Here is a 23,638-nt window from a genome sequence, read left to right on the forward strand (position 1 = left end):
GGGGGCGTCGCCCCTCGGGGGTGGAGCACTCGTAAAACGCCCCCTGGACTTATGTGTGGGGCTTAGTTCTGTGAGACTTACGCCTCGGCCGTCGGGGCTTACGCCCAACGCCCAGCGTACTAGGCTCACCTAATAGAACTTTATGCAATTGTGTGTAACTAACCTTGTAAATCATCAGTTTTTTCATAATAAATCGTTGACTATTCAAAATTACTCTTTTCTTAATCATAAATCATTAAGTTGAGAGTATTTTATGTTCATAATTAAAATAAAAATTATTGCATGTTATCCACTAAGACTGCTATGATAGTAGATTTACACAAATCTTTCATTTAAAAGTATTTATTTATTAACTTTTGTTATGTCTTTATTATATTAGTCCATAGTTTTTTAATAATTATTTTCCTAAATATTTTTTTTCACGTATACGAGATACAATACTTATTAATTTAATAGCTCAGTATTAGCTAGTAATTATTTACAAGTAATTAGTTATCATGATACAGTATGGTGAAATTATGTGTCACTTATTAACTTATTGAAACTTATAAATAAATTATACTAGAGAATCATATTTAAATTGTGAATTATATTTTTATATAAATTGTCTTTCAAACAGAAATCATATTAAATAAAAGGAGTATTTAAAAAATATCAAATTATAATATTGAAATTCTTTCAAGATTCATTACTCCTTAAGAGATACATATAAGATTTCGCATCGAATATATTACTTTTGATGTTTGAGTTGTAACGACGTTGCAACTAATTTGCATATTATGATATATGTCATACTTCTTGTATTATTCATAGTTGAATTAAAAGTTATAAATATTTTAAATAGATTATTTGTTATAATTTTGTGGTTTTAATGTAATTTTTGTAATTATTTTTTATTTTATACTATCTTAAAATTCTTGAAATTAGTAAAATTTAAAGATCCATGGGACTTACGCCCCATGTCTCAGGGCTTACGCCTCGCCTCGTCCGAGGTAAAATGCCTTGCCTCACGCCCCCGCCTTTTAAAACATTGGTTGATATCTTGTGTGAGACGGCCTAGCCGACCGGGTCGTGATCGGACGCTATGCCGCACACATGTGGTGAGTGTGTTGGAAATTGTAATTAGAATTGTAAACGGTGGCATATCGGTATATATATATATATATATATATATATATATATATTGAAAATAGGAGCTGCAAAGGGTTTGTCGCTTAATGAGTTTTTGGTTGTTAATTTTGCCAACTATTTGAGGCAGTGTTCCAGAGGGAGGTAACTGATCAATTCTTTTTAAAATTGCATCTTTTTTTTTTCTATTAACATAATGGTGGTGCCCCGGTCAGCTTGTGATAACTAAGTTTAGACAGATGGGAGGAAATTACTTAACATTTTTGCCTCTACTGGGATTTAATATATGTTCCTGTAACTATTAAATGCTTAGCACCATTAATTTAAGGGATGCCTGCTTTTTTGTTGCCATTTGTGTATGCAACCAACTTGTGGATGTGGATATCATAAGCACATTTTTTGGAGTGGAAAGTATTCTATAAACTATTATTTTGCTACCTGAAGCGCGGATATCTGAACTAATATGCAGCATTTCTGGTTCCAGCCCCTGAATGCTTTCTGAGTGTTGCTGCATCCTCCTGCTATCTCATATTAGAAGTATATTGGCTACGACACAACAGGTAAGGAATTGAGGTTTTTCATATGTGACAATTCGTAATTTACTGCATAAGGTTTGTGGTTTGAGACTCAATGTTTAGCAACTTCATCAGTCTACTGATCGCAGATGTGGCCTTTATATGTTCTCTTGAGTAAGTTTTCAAGGACAGAAGAACAATACTCTCAAGGATCTGAAAGGGATCATTTAAGCTTGGTAGAGTCCTTCCTTTGTAAACGATCAGTTGGCACAAACAAATGCCACAATACAGTCCTCTCATGTTCGTACTTTTGTGAAGTGAGTCCATTTGCTCTATTCACAACTCTATCATTTGCTTTTGGGCACTTTTTTGAAGTCTTTTGCTAATTTAAAATTTTGATGTTGGCTAATATGTGTAGATAAATGTTTGTATAATCTCTATTTTTAGCAAGCATCTTCTTGATATATGCTCAATTGTTTGTCTAGTCTTAACAATCAGTCTGTGCTTGTCACTATAGGTTCCACATATTAACCAGTTACATTCATGGGACTGTGGTCTTGCTTGTGTTTTAATGGTTTTGAGGACTCTCGGTATGGATTATGATATGCAAGAACTTGAAGAGCTTTGCTGCACTACAAGGTACATCTTTTAAAAGCTTTCATAATTTACTCCTTGCTCTATAAGTACTTCTTTTGCTCTGTTGTGAGGATAAATATCACATTTAACTTCTACTTCATTCATCCTTTTCTTTTAGTTGTTTTAATCTAATTGCTTATTGAGGAATTCCCCCTTTGCATCTCTGCAATACTGAGTTAATTTGTATATCATGTATTTTTTGATGTCTTACCTCAGTTGATGCTATGTTTTATTAGACCTTCACTTTTTACATGTTTCTCCATGTGTTTGGATCTTCAGAAGGATTAAATAACTGTCATTTTGGTGCTATATGTAAAGAGTCAATATATTTGGACCTAGAGGTGATTGGGGCAATATAGGCTATTCCTATAAATGGGTGATTGCTACATTGATGTACATAATGATGAGCTCCTATGATAAACTGCAAAGCATGTTAAAAGGAAGTACACACTTTCCCTCCTACTATGAAAACTAAAGCATGAAGCACTGATTAGTGGCATCAACCGTGCTATGGAAGAAATGCTTCTTTCCAAGGAAAATTGAATCAAATATCCTAGATTTACTTGTCACACATGTTTAACCTATTTCCGACGCTAGATTAATCCTTTTAGACGAGTGACCAAAGTCTTCAATGCTAGAGAAAGAGAGAACTTCCAGTCTAGCCCTCTTCCATCTTCTTTCTTTTTTGAAGTCTCTGCATCAGTTCTTAGTTTTCTTGTAATGTTAAACTACGAACATGATTTGCCTTTTCCATTTCATTCTGGTGATATTCTCATTCGCGAGCTGGATCTTGCAGATAATTCTATAGGAAAAGTGTCCCTTTATGCTTTAAAACAGGTAGTCGGATTTTGACTTTGCAAGGTTATTGAGAGAAGCAAAATTACACTATTCATGGACAAACATGTGGTATATTTGTTGACATTGCAAAAAAAGATAAAATTGAATTGACTAGATTAAAGGTGGTTCAAAAAAAAATATTTGTGGTATATTATCGACTTCAACTTGTTCGAGAGTAAGGCATAATTGTTGTTGTTGTTGTTGGTAATTTCAAATTTTAAACTTCCCATTTAACAATCCACAAAGAGAAAGTAAGACCAGCGTTCTAGGAGTCAGGGAGTAATTGGCCACTGGTATGTTTACATTCAAAATTAAGACTCGCTGTTTTACACGTAACAAGCCCATGATACTGTCACACCCCAGAACTGTATGAGGGCGTGACCGGCACCCAATTGTTGTTTTTTCATTTAGTGCACCTCATGTCTCACATTTGGGTTCCTTGCTGGATAGCTTGAGTTCAAATGAAACATTCATTCACTTACCTCTTATATGAATGAGATAAAATGCTTCACAAAGTTTATTGACGTTGTTCTTAATCCTTGCAGTATTTGGACTGTTGATCTGGCATATTTGTTGCAGAAATTTTCTGTCAAATTTTCCTACTTTACAGTCACATTAGGAGCAAATCCAAGTTTCTGCGTGGAGACATTTTACAAGGTGGTGTATTTATGACTGATTTTATGCACTTAGAATTGCTTACATTTTTTGCTGCTCTTCACTGGAAGGCTGTTAGAAATGAAATGAGTAACTGGAAAAATATAACTGAGGCATCAGCAATTTGACATAGTATGTATTTTTTTTTAAAAAGATTCAGTAGCATGTTCATTTGATGTGTTGCTGTGTTCAACTGCTGTTACCATATCAAATGTCTGTGACGTAACATACGAAATAGGTTCGTTGTGAAGAAAACATATAAAATGTATTTAGTGTGAACTGTGAAGAGCATCACATCAACTTCTCTTTATCATTCTTGAATAGAACTTTCAGGGGATAAAATAACCTGTTAGAGATTGCTCTCATTCTGATTTTCACTTTTGCTAGTATTTCAAGCTTCTAATTATGCATGATGTAATTGCACCCAAGGGTCTGGCTCAGTGGTCAATAAAGGGGTTGAGAACCATGAGGTCCAGGTTCAAATCCCATCGGTAGCAAAAATACTAGGGTGTCGTTTGGTTGGAAACAAGTTATCCCAGTTATCCAAGGATTAGTTATCCCATCCTTTCATAGGGATAAAAAACACTACAATCCCGGGATAACTAATCCCGGGATTAATTATACCGCGATTTTATTCCAATCAAAGATAAACTCATCTCAAATTTTATCCCGGAATTATCCCTCGTACCAAACAAGCCCTAGGTGATTTCTTCTAATCTGTCCAAGCCTTGATGGATAGAGTTACCTGGTACCTGTTGCTGGTGGGAGGTAGCAGGTGTCCAGTAGAATTAGTCAAGATGCCTGCAAACTGGCATGGACAACGGTTATTAAAAAAAAATATGTATGATGTAACCATCGCATTCCATTTTGATCTCATTTATCAAAGTGCACATTTGTTTATTATTTATTAGGAAAGTCAGGTAAAACGTGTCAGGTATTGGACCTTTTTATATCAATATTAACATATACTGTGAAGATCAATGTGCCCCTTGTGCTTTAGTCTTTCTATATTTAATATTATCAGTATGCTGATTGTATAAGAGAAGCAGGATCTCAGGGTAACTAAAAACATGATAAACGTATAGAGAACGTACAGTTCTACACGCTGTTGGTTTCATGCTAGTCTGAGAAATCTACTTTGTCATTCTTCTCCTGTCTTTATGATGCTGATCAGATTGCACTTTGCAGGAGCAATTGTCTAATGATCTGGTTCGAGTTGATATGCTATTCCAAAAGGCACGTGATGCTGGTATCAATATAGAGGTACAACCCACTCAGTTATATCCAGTCTTATAATAAATACGTTGCTATGTTATTAGTCAGGGCATAAGTATTTCTCGTCATCAGAACTAGATCTTTGCTTATGACAAGAGTTGTGATTGGGAGTCTTGTCCAATTAATTCTTCAACGATAGCTCATCTACTACTTTCACTGTTTAACCTTCTGTTTTGTTTTGTAAGGCTACCTCTAATGGCTAGCTACCATGTTAACGGTCTTCGCTTCCAAAGCTTAGACAAAGTGCAGTAGAGAGAAAAGGTGTGTAGTGGCTTCTAAAGCCATTCATTGTTAGATCAACGACAAAGATTGATGGAAGGAACGGGCTCATGCATGAACTGGTTGTGTCCAAATATAGTCTTCAAGGCTTTAACAAATTCATCATTATATAAAAGGTAGCCGGTGTTACTGTCTTAATGGGATATGTTTCACCTGAAAACACAAATGGAAGAGAACAATTATTAGATTTGAGGATTAGATGACACGTTGTTTTTACCTCCAGATTGTGTAGCAGCATCAGTATCTGGTGTAAAGAGTAAAGGATGTTCTTTTTGTTCATTGTTGCTTGGAAACCAAGTCTAATTGTTCAACTAGTTAGAGTTGGGACTGAAGCACATGATAGTAGTTGGTAGATTAACTAATTGACCTCATGCTTTGAGGCTTAATCCATTGAATTTGACCTCGAAACATTCTAAGTCTGTTTCATGTCATATTATCTAGTGAGTAGGGCAATTCAGATGTACCACCTTCTCAGGGATTTGATGGTCTCTGAAAGGGGCTTCGTCCGCTTTTGGTGGAAATAGGAGGAAAACTTCAATGTACATCCTTGATACTAGCTTCCTCCTCTAAGTTCCGTCCAAAAGAATAGTGAATAAGAAAACATCGAATTGTCATCAGATTTGCTTGGTTGCCTTTGTAGCCTACACTATAACTTGATCACATTTCTGTTAGCTTGAACTTCTTTGACTGATCGGGTCTTGCATATAACTTATGAAAAGTGGCCCTGAAAGTGCTTTATCATTTATGTGTTGTTTGACAATAATTCTTTTTTTTTCTCGTTTGATTTTCATATCACTGCATCACACGAAATGAGGAAACTAGGTCCTCGTCTTACTTTTTATACGTAGTATACATTGATTTTAATAAAGTGTTAGCAATATTCCACCCGCAGGTTGCCACACCCTCCATCTATCTGCTTTTTTCAAATTTAGCATTGGGGTGGAGAGGAATATAAATACCAATTTACTGTCCTAGATGGTTGTACCTATGCATCTTGCCAAAGCTTAAGCTTCTCATGTAACTTTGGGATCTCTTTTTCTGGTTACCCTCCTCCATTGTTGTTTGGAGTCCCAAGGGATAGTTTATTCTCCAAATTCGAGGAGGCCTACCAAATTAAGGAGAAAGTCTCTCAGTCTTTATTGAGTCATTCACCTAGTCCAAGGAAGTGAGGATTGATACACGTCATCCCCGATAGAGGAAGCTTCAAGTATCTTGGGTCAATAATCCAAGGAAATGGGGAGGTCGACGATGATGTCACACATCGTATTGGAGTGGGGTGGATGAAATGGAGGTTCGTATCCGATGTCCTATGTGATAAGAATGTGCCACCGCGACTTAAAGATAAGTTCTATAGAGTGGTTGTTAGACCAACTATGTTGTATGGGCAGAGTGTTGGCCAGTCAAGAATTCACACGTCCAGAAGATGAATATAATGGAAATGAGGATGCTTAGATGGATGTGTAGGTACACTAGGAGAGATAAGATTAGGAACGAAGATATACAGGAAGGTGGGAGTGACCTCAGAGGTGGACAAGATGCGGGAAGCGAGGCTGAGATAGTTCGGGCATGTAAAGAGGAGGAGCACAGATGCCCCAGTGAGGACGTGCAAGAGGTTGGCAATGATAGGTCTAAGGAGAGGTAGAGATAGACCGATGATGAATTGGGGAGAGGTGATTAGACATGACATGACACATCTCCAGTTCACCGAGGACATGGCCTTAGGTAGAAAAGCATGGAGGTCGAGGATAAGGTAGAGGGTTAGTAGGTAGTAGAGTAGTTTCTCTCTTTCCTGTGGGAGTAGTTTTTGCTCCTTCTCTTACTTATTAGTATCATTATTATTCTATTATAATTTTATTCTTTAGTTGTATTATTACTATTGTTTCTTCTACTGGGGTTATCTTTACTATTTTTGTTGTCAGTACTTTCTTTTATATAGTATTTTCACCATAGGTTTCTTTACTCTTGTATTTTTCAAACCTGTTTTGAAAACGCTTTTCTTCGGCCGATGGTCTATCGGAAACTGCCTCTCTACCTAATACAAGATAAGAGTAAGGTCTGCGTACACCCACCCTCCCCATACCCCACTTGTGGGATCACACTGTGTATGTTGTTGTTGTTGTTGTTGTTACCTAGTCCTCTTTGCTTCTTTCATCCATCATATTTATATTTAATTTCATCTGACATCAAGGTAAACAGTAAACTGTAAAAACATGGAAAGATTCTTCTCTATCCATGAGGCTTAAGAAGAATTGATGAAAAGAAACTGGATTTTAGGTTATTAAAGATTCCTGAAACAATGAGGAGAAAGGGCACAATTTAATTTATTTTATTTAAACAGTTCAATCTTTGTGGCTGAGATTACTTTGTTCCTAGGAGCATGGGCGAAGCCACCTATAGCAAAGGGTGGTCAACTGACCACCCTTCGTCGAAATATTACGAAAAATTGCACTGTGTATATAAGTAAAATATTGATTTTAGATGTATAAAACCTATATTGAACACCCTTTGTCGGAATTTTTTTTCTACTTCTTTCAAGTTTGAACACCCTTACAAACATTTCTGGCTTCGCCACTGCCTAGGAGTTTCTCAGACTGCTTTCTATTGGTTCTACACAGAGGAAAAAAAGTTATATTTATTTGCTCTATAACATATTTTTAACTGTTTTGTTCAAAACATGGTGGCTATTAATATATTACTAATGAATCATAAAAAAGAAAAGCGTCTACACTCTCTCACATTTCAGATTAATTCACTTGAATGACTATTTTGCGATTTCTATGAAAGAATCCTACAGACGATGAATTCCCGCGTGAAACACTTTGTATTGACACTATTTTCTGACAGCTATTACTCTCCAAAGTGGAAATACTGAGAACTGTGAACTTTGACCAGCTGTTAAGTTGGGATGTCAGTGTGTAAGATAGTTTTGGTTTTGAATATTGGGATGAGAACTTATAAATAGAGCTTTACTAGAGAGGGAGATCAGTAGGATGAGCCTAGTGGAACAGGAGACAACTTCCAAACAAAATGGAGAGTTGGTGAGAGGTTAACCTGATAAAACTGGCAAGTAGGGTAGGTAAAATACACTGATTATAGTGCCTTCTCTAGGGGAGGCAAGAAGGGTTTAAGCGATTGTTGCTTTAGGTGAGAGTGGAAGTATAATGCTCCTTTTGGGAAAAGAAGGGAGCGGTTCAGAATAATAACTTAATTTGTGTTTATAATCCAATATTATTAAGCCTGATCATCTATCGGCTCATCCAATAGATCAGGATGGTTTTAGGAAGTGGCTAAGGTCCTTTCACTCAGTATGATCATTTAAGAGGGTTGCTGTTCCTCATTAAGGTCATATGTTCTATCATAGAGTTTTGGCTTTCTCATGCTCCATACTTCTTTTTTAAGGTAAGACTAGTTTTAGTGTACGCGCGTTGCACGTGTGCATCACATTAATCAATATAAAACGTATACAAATTATTGAAAAATAGCAATGGAGGTAAAACTAAATGCAATAGTCCCTCTATCTCATATTATCAGTCGTGATTACTAAAAATAGTTGTCTCAAATTATTTTTTCACTTTAGAAGTTCAAGACAAAATTGATTATCTTTTTTCTTTTCTACCCTTAGTAATAATTATCCTTGAAGACTACAAACACCTCAATTATGGATAACTTTGTTCAAATACCAATGAAGAAAAATTTAACTATTAAGATATGAATAAGGGTAAAGTAGTCAAAATTCCATCCTAATTAATTTTTCTTAAGGGGCGTGTACCAGAGAATCATGACAGATAATATGAGACGGAGGGAGTATATGTTTAAATGATGAAAATAGATATTAGTACATTGATACAATATATAGTTGAATTCAAACATTTTCTGAATGAATTTAGTGTAATTAGTTTTATAGATTGCGCGTGTATTTTATATTAATAAATATAATATTTTCAAAAATCGTATATTAAATTTTATTAATAATTTGTTTATTATTTTTTATTTAGTTATTCAATGAAAAATTTGACCGGATGGTTAGGCAATCTTTAGTTGCAACGATCTTATTTCTAGAAGGAAAAGAAATTCAGAATAAGGGTATAAATTTCAGAAAAAGTTGAAGCTGTGAAGTTGTAGGCTTTAAAGATTATGGATACTTGACTTTCTTATTGACTTTCACGCTTGTCTTGTCATATGGCTGGTGTTTAATCAACTCAAATATGACTTCAGTTGGAAATTCAAATCCTTCTTATATTTGAGAGTAAAATCTTTTTAACGTAGTCATCCTTACATCACAATCAAAGTATTAAAATTTCCCCAAAAGACATGCATATTTTCAAGAACCAAATGTAGAATACATTAAAATAATATAATTTAACAGTCAAGAATAGAGAACTTATCATAATACTACCTTCGAGTACCCCCAAACTGACGATCTATGGGGACCTATCAACATGAAACATATGAGATAATTAAAAAGATCGACAAATACCACAAGAAGTCAATATCTCCAAATTAGAAATTCTTTTTTTTTTTTTGATGAAATAAGATGTTTCATTGAATGCATCAAGAAGATGCCAAAAAGATACATAGTGTAAGTCTTTGGTTAACTCTTAAAAGACAAAAAACCTATGAAACTTGAGTTAACCAAGACCAATAACCAAAAGAAAGGCATTAAGCCATGTTAAGGGAGCTAATAAAATCTAAGAGGGGAATAACATCATTTACAGGGGAAAGGTTGCTCCAACTAAACAGATTCGTTAGACACGTAGACTTCAGACGGCTGGTGGAAGTTGAGATTCCTTCAAAACACCCGGAATTCCTTTTTGTCCATATACTCCAACATATACAAGCTGGGATCATTTGCCAGGTTTTTTTGATGGATTTCTCAACTTCCCAAGAGCACCAGCCTTCGATTGCTTCCTTGATGTCCTGAGGAATGGCCCAACTGATGCTAAGAACATATTCCAAATATCAGATGCCACTGGGCAATGCAAGAAGAGATGATTCACTGATTCAGCATTGCTGTAGCACATGTAGCATCTGTTGACCAGTTGGAGGCTCCTTCTGCATAGGTTATCCTGAGTCAAGGTAGCATTTCTGAGAGCAATCCAGGAGAAGCACATTACTTTAGTAGGTAATTTTGACCTCCATATGTGCTTCCATGGCCAGTTATCAATCATTCCATTTGATTCACACAATTTGTTGTACCCTGCCTTCACTGTGTATATACCCTTGCTAGAATTGCCCCATCTTAGCCTGTCTGGGGATTGAAGGTCTATGGAGGAACCTTCAATGATTCTGTAGAGATCAAAGAGCTCATCTAGTTCCCAGTCCTGCAAATTCCTTCTGAAATGGGGTTCCCATAAGTTCCCTGCTCTATTCTGGGCAATTGTTGAGTCTGGGTCTATAGCTATCTGGAAGATGCCAGGGTGAGTATCTTTTAGAGGTTGGTGTAGGATCCACCTATCCTTCCAGAATTTAACAGAACTGCCATCCCCTACTCTGAAAGATACCTCTTGAAAGAATTCCTGTTTCATACTGTTGATATGCTTCCAAGGCTCTACTCCATGTGGAGCTCTACTTTGCTTAGTGCTCCAACTGTCTAACTTCCCATACTTTGCTGTCACAACCTTCTTCCATATGCATGAGTTTTCTTGTGCATACCTCCACCACCACTTCAATAGAAGGCTCCTGTTGTGCTTTTGTAGATCCTAACACCTAGACCACCTTGGTTCTTTGGCATGATGACTTTGGACCACTTGACCAAATGAAATTTATGGTCTTCACTGTTGCCCTCCCATAGAAATGTTCTTCTGACTTTGTCTAGATGCTTTCGGACTCTGCATGGCATAGGGAAAAGAGACATGATATAAGTAGGAATGCTGTCCAGTACACTGTTAATCAGCATCAATCTGCCCCCCATTGATAAATACTGCATTTTCCAAGAGGCCAGTATTTTCTCTACCTTTTCAATGACTCCATTCCAGACTTCAGTTGCTTTGTGCTTTGCTCCTAAGGGAAGGCCTAGGTATGTTGTTGGGAGAGAGCCAGTGACACAACCCATAATTCCAGCCAGTTCCTCTAGATTAGACACCTCATTCACAGAGTAGATCACACTTTTTGCCATATTGATGTGCAGCCCTGAGATGGCTTCAAAAAGAAGGAGAGTCAAGTTTAGGTACTGAACTTGAAGCTTCTCTGTCCCACAAAATATTAAAGTATCATCTGCATACAACAAATGGGAGACTAAAACTGAGAGGTCAGTATTGCTGCCCACCTTGAACCCTTCAATCCACTGCACTTGCTTTGCCTTGTCAAGCATTCTGCTCAAACCTTCCATAGCTAAGATGAATAGGAAGGGAGACAGGGGGTCTCCTTGCCTTATTCCTTTCTGAGGGGAAAAAAATCCTACTGGAGATCTGTTGATTAGGATGGAGTATTTAACAGTGGTCGGGCTAAATTTGATCCATCTGTCCCCAAACCCCATTTCTTTCGGCATGTAGAGTAGATAAGACCAATTGACTTATTCATACATGCAGCGCATAACATAAAATTTATCTGTGAAGGCAAAGAAGAAACTAACAGAAGTATATGTATTACAAATTCCCTAAATATCTAAAACATGATAAATAAAATCAAATTACAAGACCGAGCTTTGATTGGGATTCAAGATAAGAAAAAAAACTTAACCTTAATGAGTTGAAGAGAAAAATAACATCTATGTGAAATATACATCAAGAAGTAAATAACATATTATTGAAATAACACCTACTGCTATCGACCTCATATCGAGCCTTTCTAATTAAGCCATTAATGCCGCAGACGACCAAAATAGCGTGTGGTAATTTTTCACGAGGGTTCAAATTTTTGAAGAAAAGTTTCAATCCTGGTGCAGATCACAAATTGGATACTAGAGACTCCTTCAATTATGTAAATTAGAGCAACAACAGACCATACTTATTAGATTTATGAATCCTCGTGGAAGTTAAATAGAGTGGCAACTTAGGTATTTCTATTATTATCAGTTAGACTTCAAATCTTAAATATAAAGTTTATATATAAGATAAAATGTTATTTGATTTTGTAGTCCCAAATTTTAGGACTTCTAACATAGTTGAAATCAATAAAGATTTACTAACCATAATCTTAATCGATTTCAAATTCCTAAATATTAGTAAAATTAATTTAAATTACAATTTTGTCCAATATGAAATCTGTTTTTAAAGGGTATAAAAGGCGAAGACATTTCGCTAAGGGCGTTCGTGCTTTTAATATAGTATAGATAAAGGGCCAGACATGGTGGGCTAGAGCTTTCAATTGTAACCTTTTTGGCCTGACCAAGAAATCCTATTTCCCCCGAATTGCAGGGCATCTTACTCGAAAGAGTTTTTTGCGCTTCCATGTGATTTTGTTTTGATAACCATAGGACCTTTCTTCAATTTCATATAAACTTTAAATATAATGTCTGTTGGAGAAAGATGTGATCAGTTAAAAAATATAACATAGTTAATGTTTACGATCAGATCATATTTATGAGGAGTGCCGTAACTATGGAAGAGGAAGAGTGAAGAATAATATGCGATTTGCAGGATAAAGTTTGTGTAAGGGTACTTATCAAGAAAAAAAATTTGGCTAAGTGATGGATCGTGGGTTTCTGTAGGTAGTAGTACGTCCTGCTCTCTATCATCAAGGTTAGGATATGGTCCTGTTGAGGTTATTCTTAATCTGCCTCTGCATCATAACTCCAGCCCACGAGCCTTAGAATTGTGGCAATGCAACGGAGCCCTGCTAGGTTTGTTTCTAGCCCAACGATTTTGGTATCTACACCCAGGATAGGAGGTATATTTTTTCAATGTCTACACATTGTATATATGGTATATATATACCAAAATGCAAGTATATATATTGGTTTTGTTATCGATAGATGTGTTAGTAGAAGACGAATCTTTTGCATGGTTATGACCAGAGTTCCCTCTAGTATGGGCCTTGTAGTTGAACTGGTGGACTGAGGATCCGTTTATGGTGGAACTTTGACGAATTAGTTGGACCGCTCATGGAGCTAACGGATGGCATGGAGCACATCAGTGATTGGTTCTACCTTGGGTTGGCCAAATCTTGGAAATTTTTGAGTTCCAGGGTGTGGTATGTACCTCAAATAGATTTTGGCATTAGTTAGTTATTTGAACTGGGAATGACCATGCATTGCAGCTTAGCTGATCCTCCTCCTACAAATGCCTAAGCTTGTTTATCTATCTGCCTTGGGCTCCTCTTAAATTGTTTGGAAAAGAATTATGAAGCGTCGACTAGTCATTTTGAATTTCGCAGGCCTTATTTCTCTCATTCGTGTGAGAAACTGAATTCAGCACATTATATACATCTCTGAAGTTTTAGTACAAACACATCCTCTTTTTACAGTGCAGATCGATTAGCAGTGAAGAGATTTCTTCATTGATCATGTCTGGGAAATTCATCGCGATTGCTTTAGTTGACCAGTACAAGTTAAGGTAGAGTCTTCTGCTTATACATTTTTATCTTCTCCTTAAATTTACCACCGCCCTACCTCACCCTCCAGAGAAAATTACACCGGAAATGAGAGTTCTCTTTAGCGTATATTGTCACCAATCAGGGTAATAAGTGTTTAAGTTCTGCTTCAAGGCCCTTATTGTACTTCTGTTTCTCTTTTTTGCAGTCACTCTTGGCTGGAAGATATTGGTATATCAGACTTCTGCAATGACAGCCCAGGCTATACTGGTGAGAAGCATCTTCGTGTAGTTTATTTTTTACGTGTTTGTGCGTCAGCTTTTCATGTAGAGTGAGCTATATTTTGTATTTTTAAAAGTCAAAATAGTTCGTTAATGCTGCACCAAATCGTTGTCACTGTCCAATGTTTTTTTTTTTTTTATTACCAAAAAAACCAAGCAGCTGCTTATACAATAACAAATATCCTTTTATACGAAAAAGCAAGTGAGACAAAAAGTAACTCTTTATTCTTCACCATGGACTTTCCATTCCTAACCTTCAAAAACCTTTATATTTCTTTTCTCACTGTAGTCCATATCTACCAAAAACATTAAACCACAAAGGGGAGAAACTCTCTACAACTCCTTCCTCGCAAGCAATCTAATCATTCTCCACCAACTTAGGTTGCATCTTGGAGACATCAAATATATAAGATACACCAAGGGCCATAGTTTATGGCAAAGCAATGCAGAGCAGTATATGGGCCTCATCATCGCCATTGTTCTTGAACAAACAACACCAACTAAATATTGTCCTCCTATAGTTTCCCGTCATTAGGATTGTATACTGTGCTGTGCCTCACATGAAGAAAGCCACCTGTTTTGTGCCTTCTATTTTCTTTTTCAGTTTTCACACTACCTTGGTTTCCCTTGATGAATTCACAGTAATAATAAGACTTAAAAGAGAGCTGATTTGATAACTACACCCCCTAAATAATGCAGTCATCTTCCAAAATTAGTATAGTTGTAGATTTTTTAAAAGAAATCATCGACATCATCCCATTACCAATCTTGAACGGGCCTCCTAAAAGATATATCCTACATCACATGACACCTATCTCTCGTAAGGGGATCAGCTATTGTGGCCTTCATGGCAGGGGTGATCAAAGTAGAGGACAAAAGTTGTCTTTAAAGTTGAGCACTAAAGATCCAACCAAAAGCGAACCAATTGCCATTCCAAGTGTGAAGCCATTAAATCTAAATAGCTTACTCCATTCCTTCATAATACATCTCCAAAGACTCATTCTGATGTTGTGACCTTCTACAGTAACCACTCATTCCATTGTCACTCATATTTCATTGGAATTGCCTTTCTCCATCATGCTTCTTCCTCGGCAAGAAAATCTTGCTAACCATTTCCCTGAAAGTGATTGGTTGAAGATGTATAATCTACAAATGTTCAAGCTGCCAAAATCTAGGTGAGCAGACTTATCTCAACCCACAAATAATTCCTCTCAACATTTGTTCCTTCCCACAAGAATTTCCTCGTTGCCTTATAATTTCTTTTACTATCGGAAGTTGGATGGGGAACATAAACTAGGTAAATGAAATGCTAGAGAGTTTGGATTTTGTTTAGGGTGACTCTTCCTTGTTTGACAAATACTGCACTTTCATCTCTCTAATCTTCTAGATTACAGGATGTTGGAGTTCACCATCTTTGATTCTTCCTCCCAAAGACAATCCTAAATTTTTAGTGGAAAGATGGCCAACCTGCATCCACGTATCATGGTGATCTCACGAGGATTTTGTACCTCCCCAGACCAAAACTAATTCAATCACATCTCGTTGATCCGTAGGGAAAAGAAACAGCTTCCAATCACACCGATGTTCTGAATAAGAGTTGGATCGATCACCTTTGCGGTTCACATAAAATCAGTGTATCTCTATATTGTACATCTACAAAATCAGTGTAGCTCTATACACATAACATTAGTGTATCTTATACTTATGCTTATATGATATTAAAACTAGGCTAGCATTGGAAAATAAATATTCTTGAAAGGTCATTTCTACACACATGTTTTGATGAAAAGCATAAATTACATGGCCAAGTACATACACATATATTTCAAGATTATTATGGGATTATCTTTAAAATAAAGTCATAAATAGAAGGTGTAATATTGTCGAGACATGGAAATTTATTTCCAAAATGATCTGGTATTTGTTGGAGTTTATTTACTTTATCACCAGTTTATTGATGGATCATTGCCTTTTAGAAATATAAATCAGAATGTTCTCCTATTATTTGTGACATAGACCTGCATTGGTGGGAAATTAACATTTTTCCTGTAAATTTTGATTTCTGGAGTTTAAAATCTCTGTATAGAGTAGAACATGTTGCTAGTGCTTCGTCGACAGATTGTTTACGACTTTACATACTCCATACTTTTTGTTCACTAAACTGAATATGGGCTTTGACACTGGTGTTTGGTGGCTACTGGCTTATGGTTTTAGATCAATTTGTGAAAGAATAGTGCATTAAAGTGGTTTATTATCTGAAAAAGAATCTCCTCCCCTTTTGTTACATAATCATAATCTTTTTCTTAATAATGTCTACGCAGGTCACTATGTTGTCATCTGTGGATATGATGCTGATACAGATGAGTTTGAGATTCGTGATCCTGCCAGTTCAAGGTATTGTTGATCTTCAATACATTCATAAAGAACATTCAAAAGAGAGGAGAAAGCTTATAACAGGCCTTTCCTGATAGAACTTGGCAACACTTATTTATGATGACTCATTTTACCTATAATGCACAACATAAGAGATTTTACTGGAGATCCATCAGCTATGAGAACTTACTGTAAAGTACCGCATCATGATTAAGATAACCTACTGGTTTTACAAGCTACGATTAGGAGTCTTACTGTTCATCATCTTTTTTTCGTTGAGCAAACAAAGGTTCGATTTCTTTGTTTTATGTTTTTTCTTCTCACGTGAGATGCACATGAGCAAATCCAATTAACTCTAACATGAGTTTTGAGGTGTTCCATTTAGTTTTAGGGTTGTCGACTGAAAGTCTCCACTTTTTGCATACATTAACAACTATTTTTATTAAGGGGTATATGTATCAAGGACCAAAATGGTCTAACCCCTTATACACTAAGGGACCATTTGGGTTGTTTCTTTTCCTTTGTAATCTCTATTCATGGAAGACTTTTGACCACAAGCACATTTACTTCAATTTGTCAAACAATTTCCTTTCGGCAGCTATTGGGTAGGTTACGACCCAAGCCTGTCTGTCAAGGTATTGTCTGCTTTGGTTCTACCCCTCTGAGCCTTAGGCTTTTGGGCTCACGCTTTTGTCCGCTTGGGCTTTAACTCAAAAGACGCCTCAACAGTTTAATCCTGAACTCGCCCTTATGTGGCCCCTGTTAACCCTCCCATTTCGATGTGGGATTTGCCTAAGGCAAGTTTCACAACAAACATACTTTTTACTGCCAGCGGTCCGTGGGCAGTGTTGTGAAGAGCGTGAAGCGAGAAAAAGCGACAACCCCCATTTCGCTTAAAAGCGAGAAGCGAGAAGCGAAGCGCTCACTTTTATGAAGTGAAGCGAAAAAAAAAAATTAAAATAAATACTGCATAGACAACATATGTAATTGTAAGCAAATGTTCAATACTTCAATGTAAAGGATATAAAAATTAGAGGAAGGGCAGTTTTTCTCTGTTAAAAACTGGGCAGAGAAAGAAGAACCCAAGGATTGGCATCAATTCTGAGAAAGAACCGAAGGTAAAAAAAAAAATTCGCCAGCATTTCGCTGCTATTCGGACGTTGAAACAGTGAAAGAAAAAGAAAAAGAAAAAGGAGGAGGAGGAGGAGGAGGAGGAGGAGGAGGAAAATCAGAACATACCTGTTGCTGTTGAAGACTTGAACTTGAAGTTGAAGTTGAAGAAGAAGAAGAACCCTAGTCTAATGCTCGCAGATGCTCTGCTTTAAAACCCTAGTCGCTGTTGTTCGTTTAATAAAAGACAGAACAGTTTTTATTTCTTCCTAGTCTCTTTCAGGACATTGAATTTCTTCCTATCAAACCCTAGTCTCTTTCAGGACATTGAATTTCTTCCTATCAAACCACAGTACCTAGAGCTGGAGTGCTTATTAGAAAGTCACCCTGCCAGTCTATATCTGTATAAGTGACATTTTCCAGTCTGTATCTGTATAATCAACTATCTGCTCATTCCTCTATCCTCGTAGAGCAGTCCTTCTCTGTGGACTTTTCATTTACAGAAGGATACAAGCCACTACATCTACTGATCGACACGCTAATGAATTAATCACATGGAGATCCATAAATTGACATACAAAACTCCCAAAATGGCAATGTCTGGTCAGATTACTGTAAGATAGTTTAACTTGCTAACTCGTCGCCTATATATCCAAGATCATTAATTAAGAGGCTTGCGTCACCTAGTAGAAAATTAACATTTAGAACCATGAGTATCGGTAGGCTCTACAATCAGTCATTTCAATCTCCTCAAGGACATCTATAGTATACTTACCTTTTGAAATGGGCATTATGATGCCCGATCTGCATGGGCAGCCTCAATACTCAGAAAATACTGAAAGCTTAAGCTGAAACTGATACGGGAAACTAATATCTGAAACTGAAAAGAGAAAGCTGAGTCTGAAATATTGGTCTAAATTGCTGAAGAGACTTTACTTTAATAATGCTCTCTCAATCACTATCGGAAATAACCTCTTTGTCTTTCTAGGGTAGGGGTTAGGCTGCGTACATCTTACCCTCCCCAGACCCCACTTGTGGGAAATTACTGGGCTGCTTGTTGTTGTTGTTGTTGTACACTACCTGTTATCAACATAATAAATGCACATCCACAGCAGGATGCTAATAGAACACAGCATGATCAGTTTCACAAGTGATGTCAAACTCTTGAACTTTGCTAATTATCAAGTTATGTTAATGTTTCAGACTGTATAACGACTGACATAATTGGCAGACTAGACCCCTAGAGTCTCTCTAAGCATCAGAAATTGATGGTTTCTCTATAAATACTTCATTCTGAAGACCATTCTGAAGAAATATTCTTGATGTCAAATTGATGAAGAGGCTAATTGCAAACAACAGTCGATGAAATTTATAATAATCCATCTTAAATATTACGATACTTTTGGCAACCAACACATGTTTTAAGCTGATCAATTTGACCATTGATAAATGATAACTCAAAAGATATATGATAGGACGAACTAAATAGTAAGTCTAGAAGGGATGGAACAGACTAAAGGGTGTAGGCCTTTTCCTAAACTAAATGGCAAGTCTGGAAAGGACGAAAAAGTGCTGTGAACTTAGTGTTCAATAGATTTACACAAAAAGCTATATAGTTATGCATCAACATTCCCGTACATTAAGCCATACTGTACATAAATATCTGGAGCTTCTTGGTAAAGTATCCGTGAACACCATGCCCTCTGCACCACAATTTGCTAGATAAATACCTCTATCAATAGTTAACCCTCCAATTAAGGTGTTATGTGGTAATCATATGACTCGTATTACCAAATTTCATTTTCTTGGAACCAATATTGCCAAATCTTAATGATTTCATTGTTGGGATTAAAGATAAATGGTAAATTCAACTAGAGAAGGAGCCGCAAATTGCAAGAAGAATTGTCAAGGGTTGAAAAAGAGACTGAATATATTACCAGAAATTGACTAGTCATCAGAAACTTTCTGGAGTGTAGTCAAAAAATTCGTAAGCACATGGTAGGGTCGCAGGCTATTCTGATTTGGAGGTTGCTAGAAAATTGGACAGGATGTGGTTATATGATGAAAAGTGAAAACACAGCCGGAAAGTTCAAGCCACAAGTTCAGAATCTCAACATAACGCCTTCTTATTTTTTAAGCTTTATCTGGATTGCATATCAACATGTTGGAAAGTGTAATATACCTGGTCAATGAAGTCCCAAATCTAGAAGAACTTGCAGAGATTCTCAGCTGCAACATCGGCTCATTTCTCACCACCTATCTTGGTCTACCTCTTGGAGCTAAATTCAAGTCAACAGGGATCTGGAGTGGCATAATTGAGAAATTTGAGAAGAGACTTGGGACATGGCAAATGCAATGTTATCCATGGGAGGTAGACTGACATTAATCAATAATGTACTTGACAGCATCCCAACATACTACGTGACTCTTTTTCCTATGCGTAGTTCAGTTCTCAAGCAGCTTGACAAAATGAGAAGGACTTTCCTGTGGTAGTGTAACAGCCAAGATCACTAATTCCACCTTGTAAAGTGGAGCAGATGCACTAAACCTAAGGCAGTTGGGGGGTTTTAGGTGTAAGAGATCTAAAGCTTCATAACAAAAGCATGCTTCTTAAATGGCTTTGAAGGTTGGACAATGAGAATCTGGCTGCTGGAAAGAGGTCATCACTGCCAAGTATGGAGCTCAGAACAACTGGTGCACTAAGAGAGTTACATCATCACATGGCACTGGTCTTTGGAAGCACTGGGATGAGTTCTTCGAAAACATCTCTTACAAGGTTGTAAATGAAGCAAAAGGTGAAGTTCTGGAAAGACATATGGCTGGGGAACATTGTACTTAAAGAATCATTTCTAGCAGTTGCCTCAATTTCATGCAATCGTGACTCCACTATTGCTGACAATATAGAGGGGAACATATGGAATATCACTTTAAGAAGGAGCCTGCAAGATTGGGAGTGTGATGATTTTCTGAACTTATTAGCTTTGATTGAAGGCCATAACGTTACAGATTCATGTTCAAACAAGAATTTTATGGGGCAGCTCTAGTAAAGGCATGTACACAGTTAAAGCTGGTTATAAACATCTATGCTCTTAAAATGGAATGATCGAAAATTGGCCTCGGAAACTCATTTGGAGGACTAGACTTCCCACTAAGGTGATCTGTTTTGCCTGGACAGCTTTAACGGGTGCATGTCTGATACAAGATAATCTTTGCAAAAGGAGCTTTCCGATGGTGAACAAATGATGCATATGCCAGAGAAATATGGAGTCCATCAACCATCTTTTCCTTCACCGCACAGTTGCAATAGAACTTTAGAGCTTTTCCTTTCTATTTTGGACTGAGTTGGGTGCTGCCTCAGTTAATAAAAGATGCCTATGAGCCCTGGAGCTTTTGCAGAGTTGATAAAGCCATCAAAGAGTCTGGAGGATGGTCCCAGCTTTTAAGTTTTGGTGTTTATGGATTGAGAGGAACCACAGATGTTTTGATGGAATTTTGACTCCAACACACTTTGAAGGCTATTTGTTTAGTCAGCCTTTACAGCTGGAATTTCCTTACTCCTGTAGATTGCCCAATCAATTTGTTGGATTTTGTTAGCTCCCTGAACTTAGCTTAGCCAACATCGTACTGGAGCTAGCATTACTTTTGCTTTTTGTAACTACTAAGCATCTTCTTGATGCCTTTAAATGATATCACTCTTACTTCATCACAAAAATACAGCCAGAAAGTTCTTGGATCTTCATCAGACTAGGTTCTAGACACCGGAATAAACTAGGAGAAAGATAGGTCTAATTGAAATAACAAGTCGTTCTCAGATGTGTTGCAATTGTGATCATAAGTTGGTTGAAAAGTCTCATAGTCGAAGATGCATGGCGGTGCACGAAGGTGAGGTGCAGTACCTTCTAGTGGCATGTAAGAGCATGTGAGAACTACTACAATAGCAGGGCTTCTTGGGTTAGGTTTGCACGACGATTTAGAGTCAAAGGTGGTTCCGATTTATGCACAACACTCAAAGAATGTGTCAATCTTGGACAAATAAGACAGTGGTTGTAAAAGTGCTTGAAAACGATTTTTATTCTACCCAACATGCTGGTGATTTCTCGGAAATGGATTCCTCACCAATGCTCTAATACCATGTGAGAAATAAGAGAAAAGAGGATGAGAAATTGAGACAACGTGTAAGATGAATGCTTTACAATCCTCTTAAGGAGCATTGCACATTTTATTTATGTCGGTCATTAGTATATGTTTAACAAAGTCTAACTATCTAACAAGTTAGCATCTGTCCGACTCCAGAGCATTGCAAAACGCATGAGATGCAACATCTATGGTTCTTCCTACAAGCTATGGTGCTAAGTTTTATTTGATAAGATTAAGTTACTTAAAGATTTGAGATATATGGGACATTACACTATTCAGTTCACAAGAAGTGCATGTGAAGTGTGCTTGACTGTCCTGGTAAGTGTATTATTTGCCACCACAATCAAGGAGCTTTTTCTGGTTTTGATAACACGATCTAGACTGCATACTTGACTACTTGTAATTCATTTCTCTGGTCAATTAACATGGAGAAAATTCGTACTTGATTTGCTTATGTTGTAGGACTGTGTAGAAAGTATTACGTTGACTAATTTGGCATATCCTATATCTATGAGATCGACCTTTACTATTTGGACTTGCACAATTATGTTTCATCTGGTTTTGGGGAGAGTACTACCTTGACTAATTTGACAAATAATACATCTAAGATCAACCTTTGTCAATTCGAATTATACAATTATGCTTCATCTGGTTTGGGAGTGGTGCATTAGGTTTAAGTACTTCTTATGATAAGTTCTACTCTGAAAGCAGCCACTGGTGTTTAATGGACCTGAACATGCACAAACACACAGACACAGACACACACATATATTTTCAAAATTTAAAAACTATATATTAATACAAAGTTAGTACTTATTGCCAAACAGTAATGAGTATTAGCGGTATTACGCATAGACTGACGTAAAATCTTGTGTTGATGTCTGCCTGAAAACCTTATGCAGGAAGCATGAAAAGGTCACCTCAAGGTGTTTAGAAGGGGCCCGCAAATCATTTGGAACTGATGAGGATCTTTTACTGGTAAAGTTAGCTATCCTTAGCAACTTTCTTTTCTGCTGATTGAGATGCTTGTTTACAGTTAAGTGCCCACTTCATTACGTATTTGCCTGATCATCTTGCTTGGTATAAGCATGCATGGTCGGAAGCATTAATTATGATGCAATAGAATGGTGTTTTTGCCTGGGAATGCAGGGCACCTTTCTTTTGGTTCATTAATGCTGCTACTACTAGTCACTAGCCTGGAACATTAGCTAACCACTTTGGATTTGTTGTTGGATAACAAGATCACATTAGTTACAAAAGCTCTAACCTTCTAACTAGAAAGTGTTACAAAAGCCCTAGATGGATTTAAAATAAATGGCTGGATAAAATTAGTAAACATTATTCTTTTCGTAATGACCATGAATCTACAGTGTCTTCACCTTGACCCTCCTGAGATTGCTGCCCGGGAATCAGTTGTGTAAATGAGAATAATCTATTCCAAAGGAAGCTGTTGCGTTAAAAGTTTCCTAAATTTTACATCAGATAGTTGTCTTTTTAATATTTTTCTCAGGTCTTTTGAGGAAATATTGTAAGATACTACAAGTGACATTCTTAAGATTTTATATTTCGCATGCAGATCCGTTTACAGAAGGAAGAGACTGAAAGCAGCCCTTTGTGATCGTTTATTGATTTCTGTGCATGAATGATTGTTTCTCTATGACTTTGTCCTTGCCGCTTATTGCCCATATTGGGTATTCTTTAGCTGTATGTATATTATGTACATCAAGGCTGTAGTAGTATCATGAATTTCGTTTCCTTGTAAATTTTGTATATTATGTACATTCAGGCAATAGTATCATGGTAGTGCACGAGAAGTCGTATCATTGGTACCTCATGAAATTATTATCAAATCCAGAAAGTTACTAATAAATGGTGAAGCTTTCCTTAGCGGTTCCAAATTCCTTATCTTTCTCATTCACTCTATTCTTTTAGAAATGGATTTGA

The 23,638-nt window shown here is 36.8% G+C and overlaps 1 protein-coding gene across 4 annotated transcripts in view; it reads left to right on the plus strand.

Annotated features, from left to right (window-relative positions):
- Window positions 1–23,581, plus strand: part of LOC109226593 (protein GUCD1) — a 23,940-nt gene extending 359 nt beyond the window's left edge. Inside the window, exons 2-11 of one of the 4 annotated variants that reach the window (XM_019391400.1) lie at window positions 1,613–1,688; window positions 1,793–1,960; window positions 2,161–2,282; window positions 3,662–3,773; window positions 4,959–5,033; window positions 13,728–13,816; window positions 14,002–14,063; window positions 16,396–16,468; window positions 22,597–22,672; window positions 23,271–23,581. In XM_019391400.1, the coding sequence (XP_019246945.1) occupies window positions 1,620–1,688; window positions 1,793–1,960; window positions 2,161–2,282; window positions 3,662–3,773; window positions 4,959–5,033; window positions 13,728–13,816; window positions 14,002–14,063; window positions 16,396–16,468; window positions 22,597–22,672; window positions 23,271–23,312 (888 nt within the window). In that variant the 5' untranslated portion in view covers window positions 1,613–1,619 and the 3' untranslated portion in view covers window positions 23,313–23,581. Of the gene's footprint in view, window positions 1–1,597; window positions 1,689–1,778; window positions 1,961–2,160; window positions 2,283–3,661; window positions 3,774–4,958; window positions 5,034–13,727; window positions 13,817–14,001; window positions 14,064–16,395; window positions 16,469–22,596; window positions 22,673–23,270 lie in introns of all 4 variants that reach the window. The other 3 variants (XM_019391402.1, XM_019391401.1, XM_019391403.1) reach the window with 3 other exon arrangements.

Source organism: Nicotiana attenuata, chromosome 6 (assembly GCF_001879085.1).
Source record: "Nicotiana attenuata strain UT chromosome 6, NIATTr2, whole genome shotgun sequence".
Taxonomy (NCBI): domain Eukaryota; kingdom Viridiplantae; phylum Streptophyta; class Magnoliopsida; order Solanales; family Solanaceae; genus Nicotiana; species Nicotiana attenuata.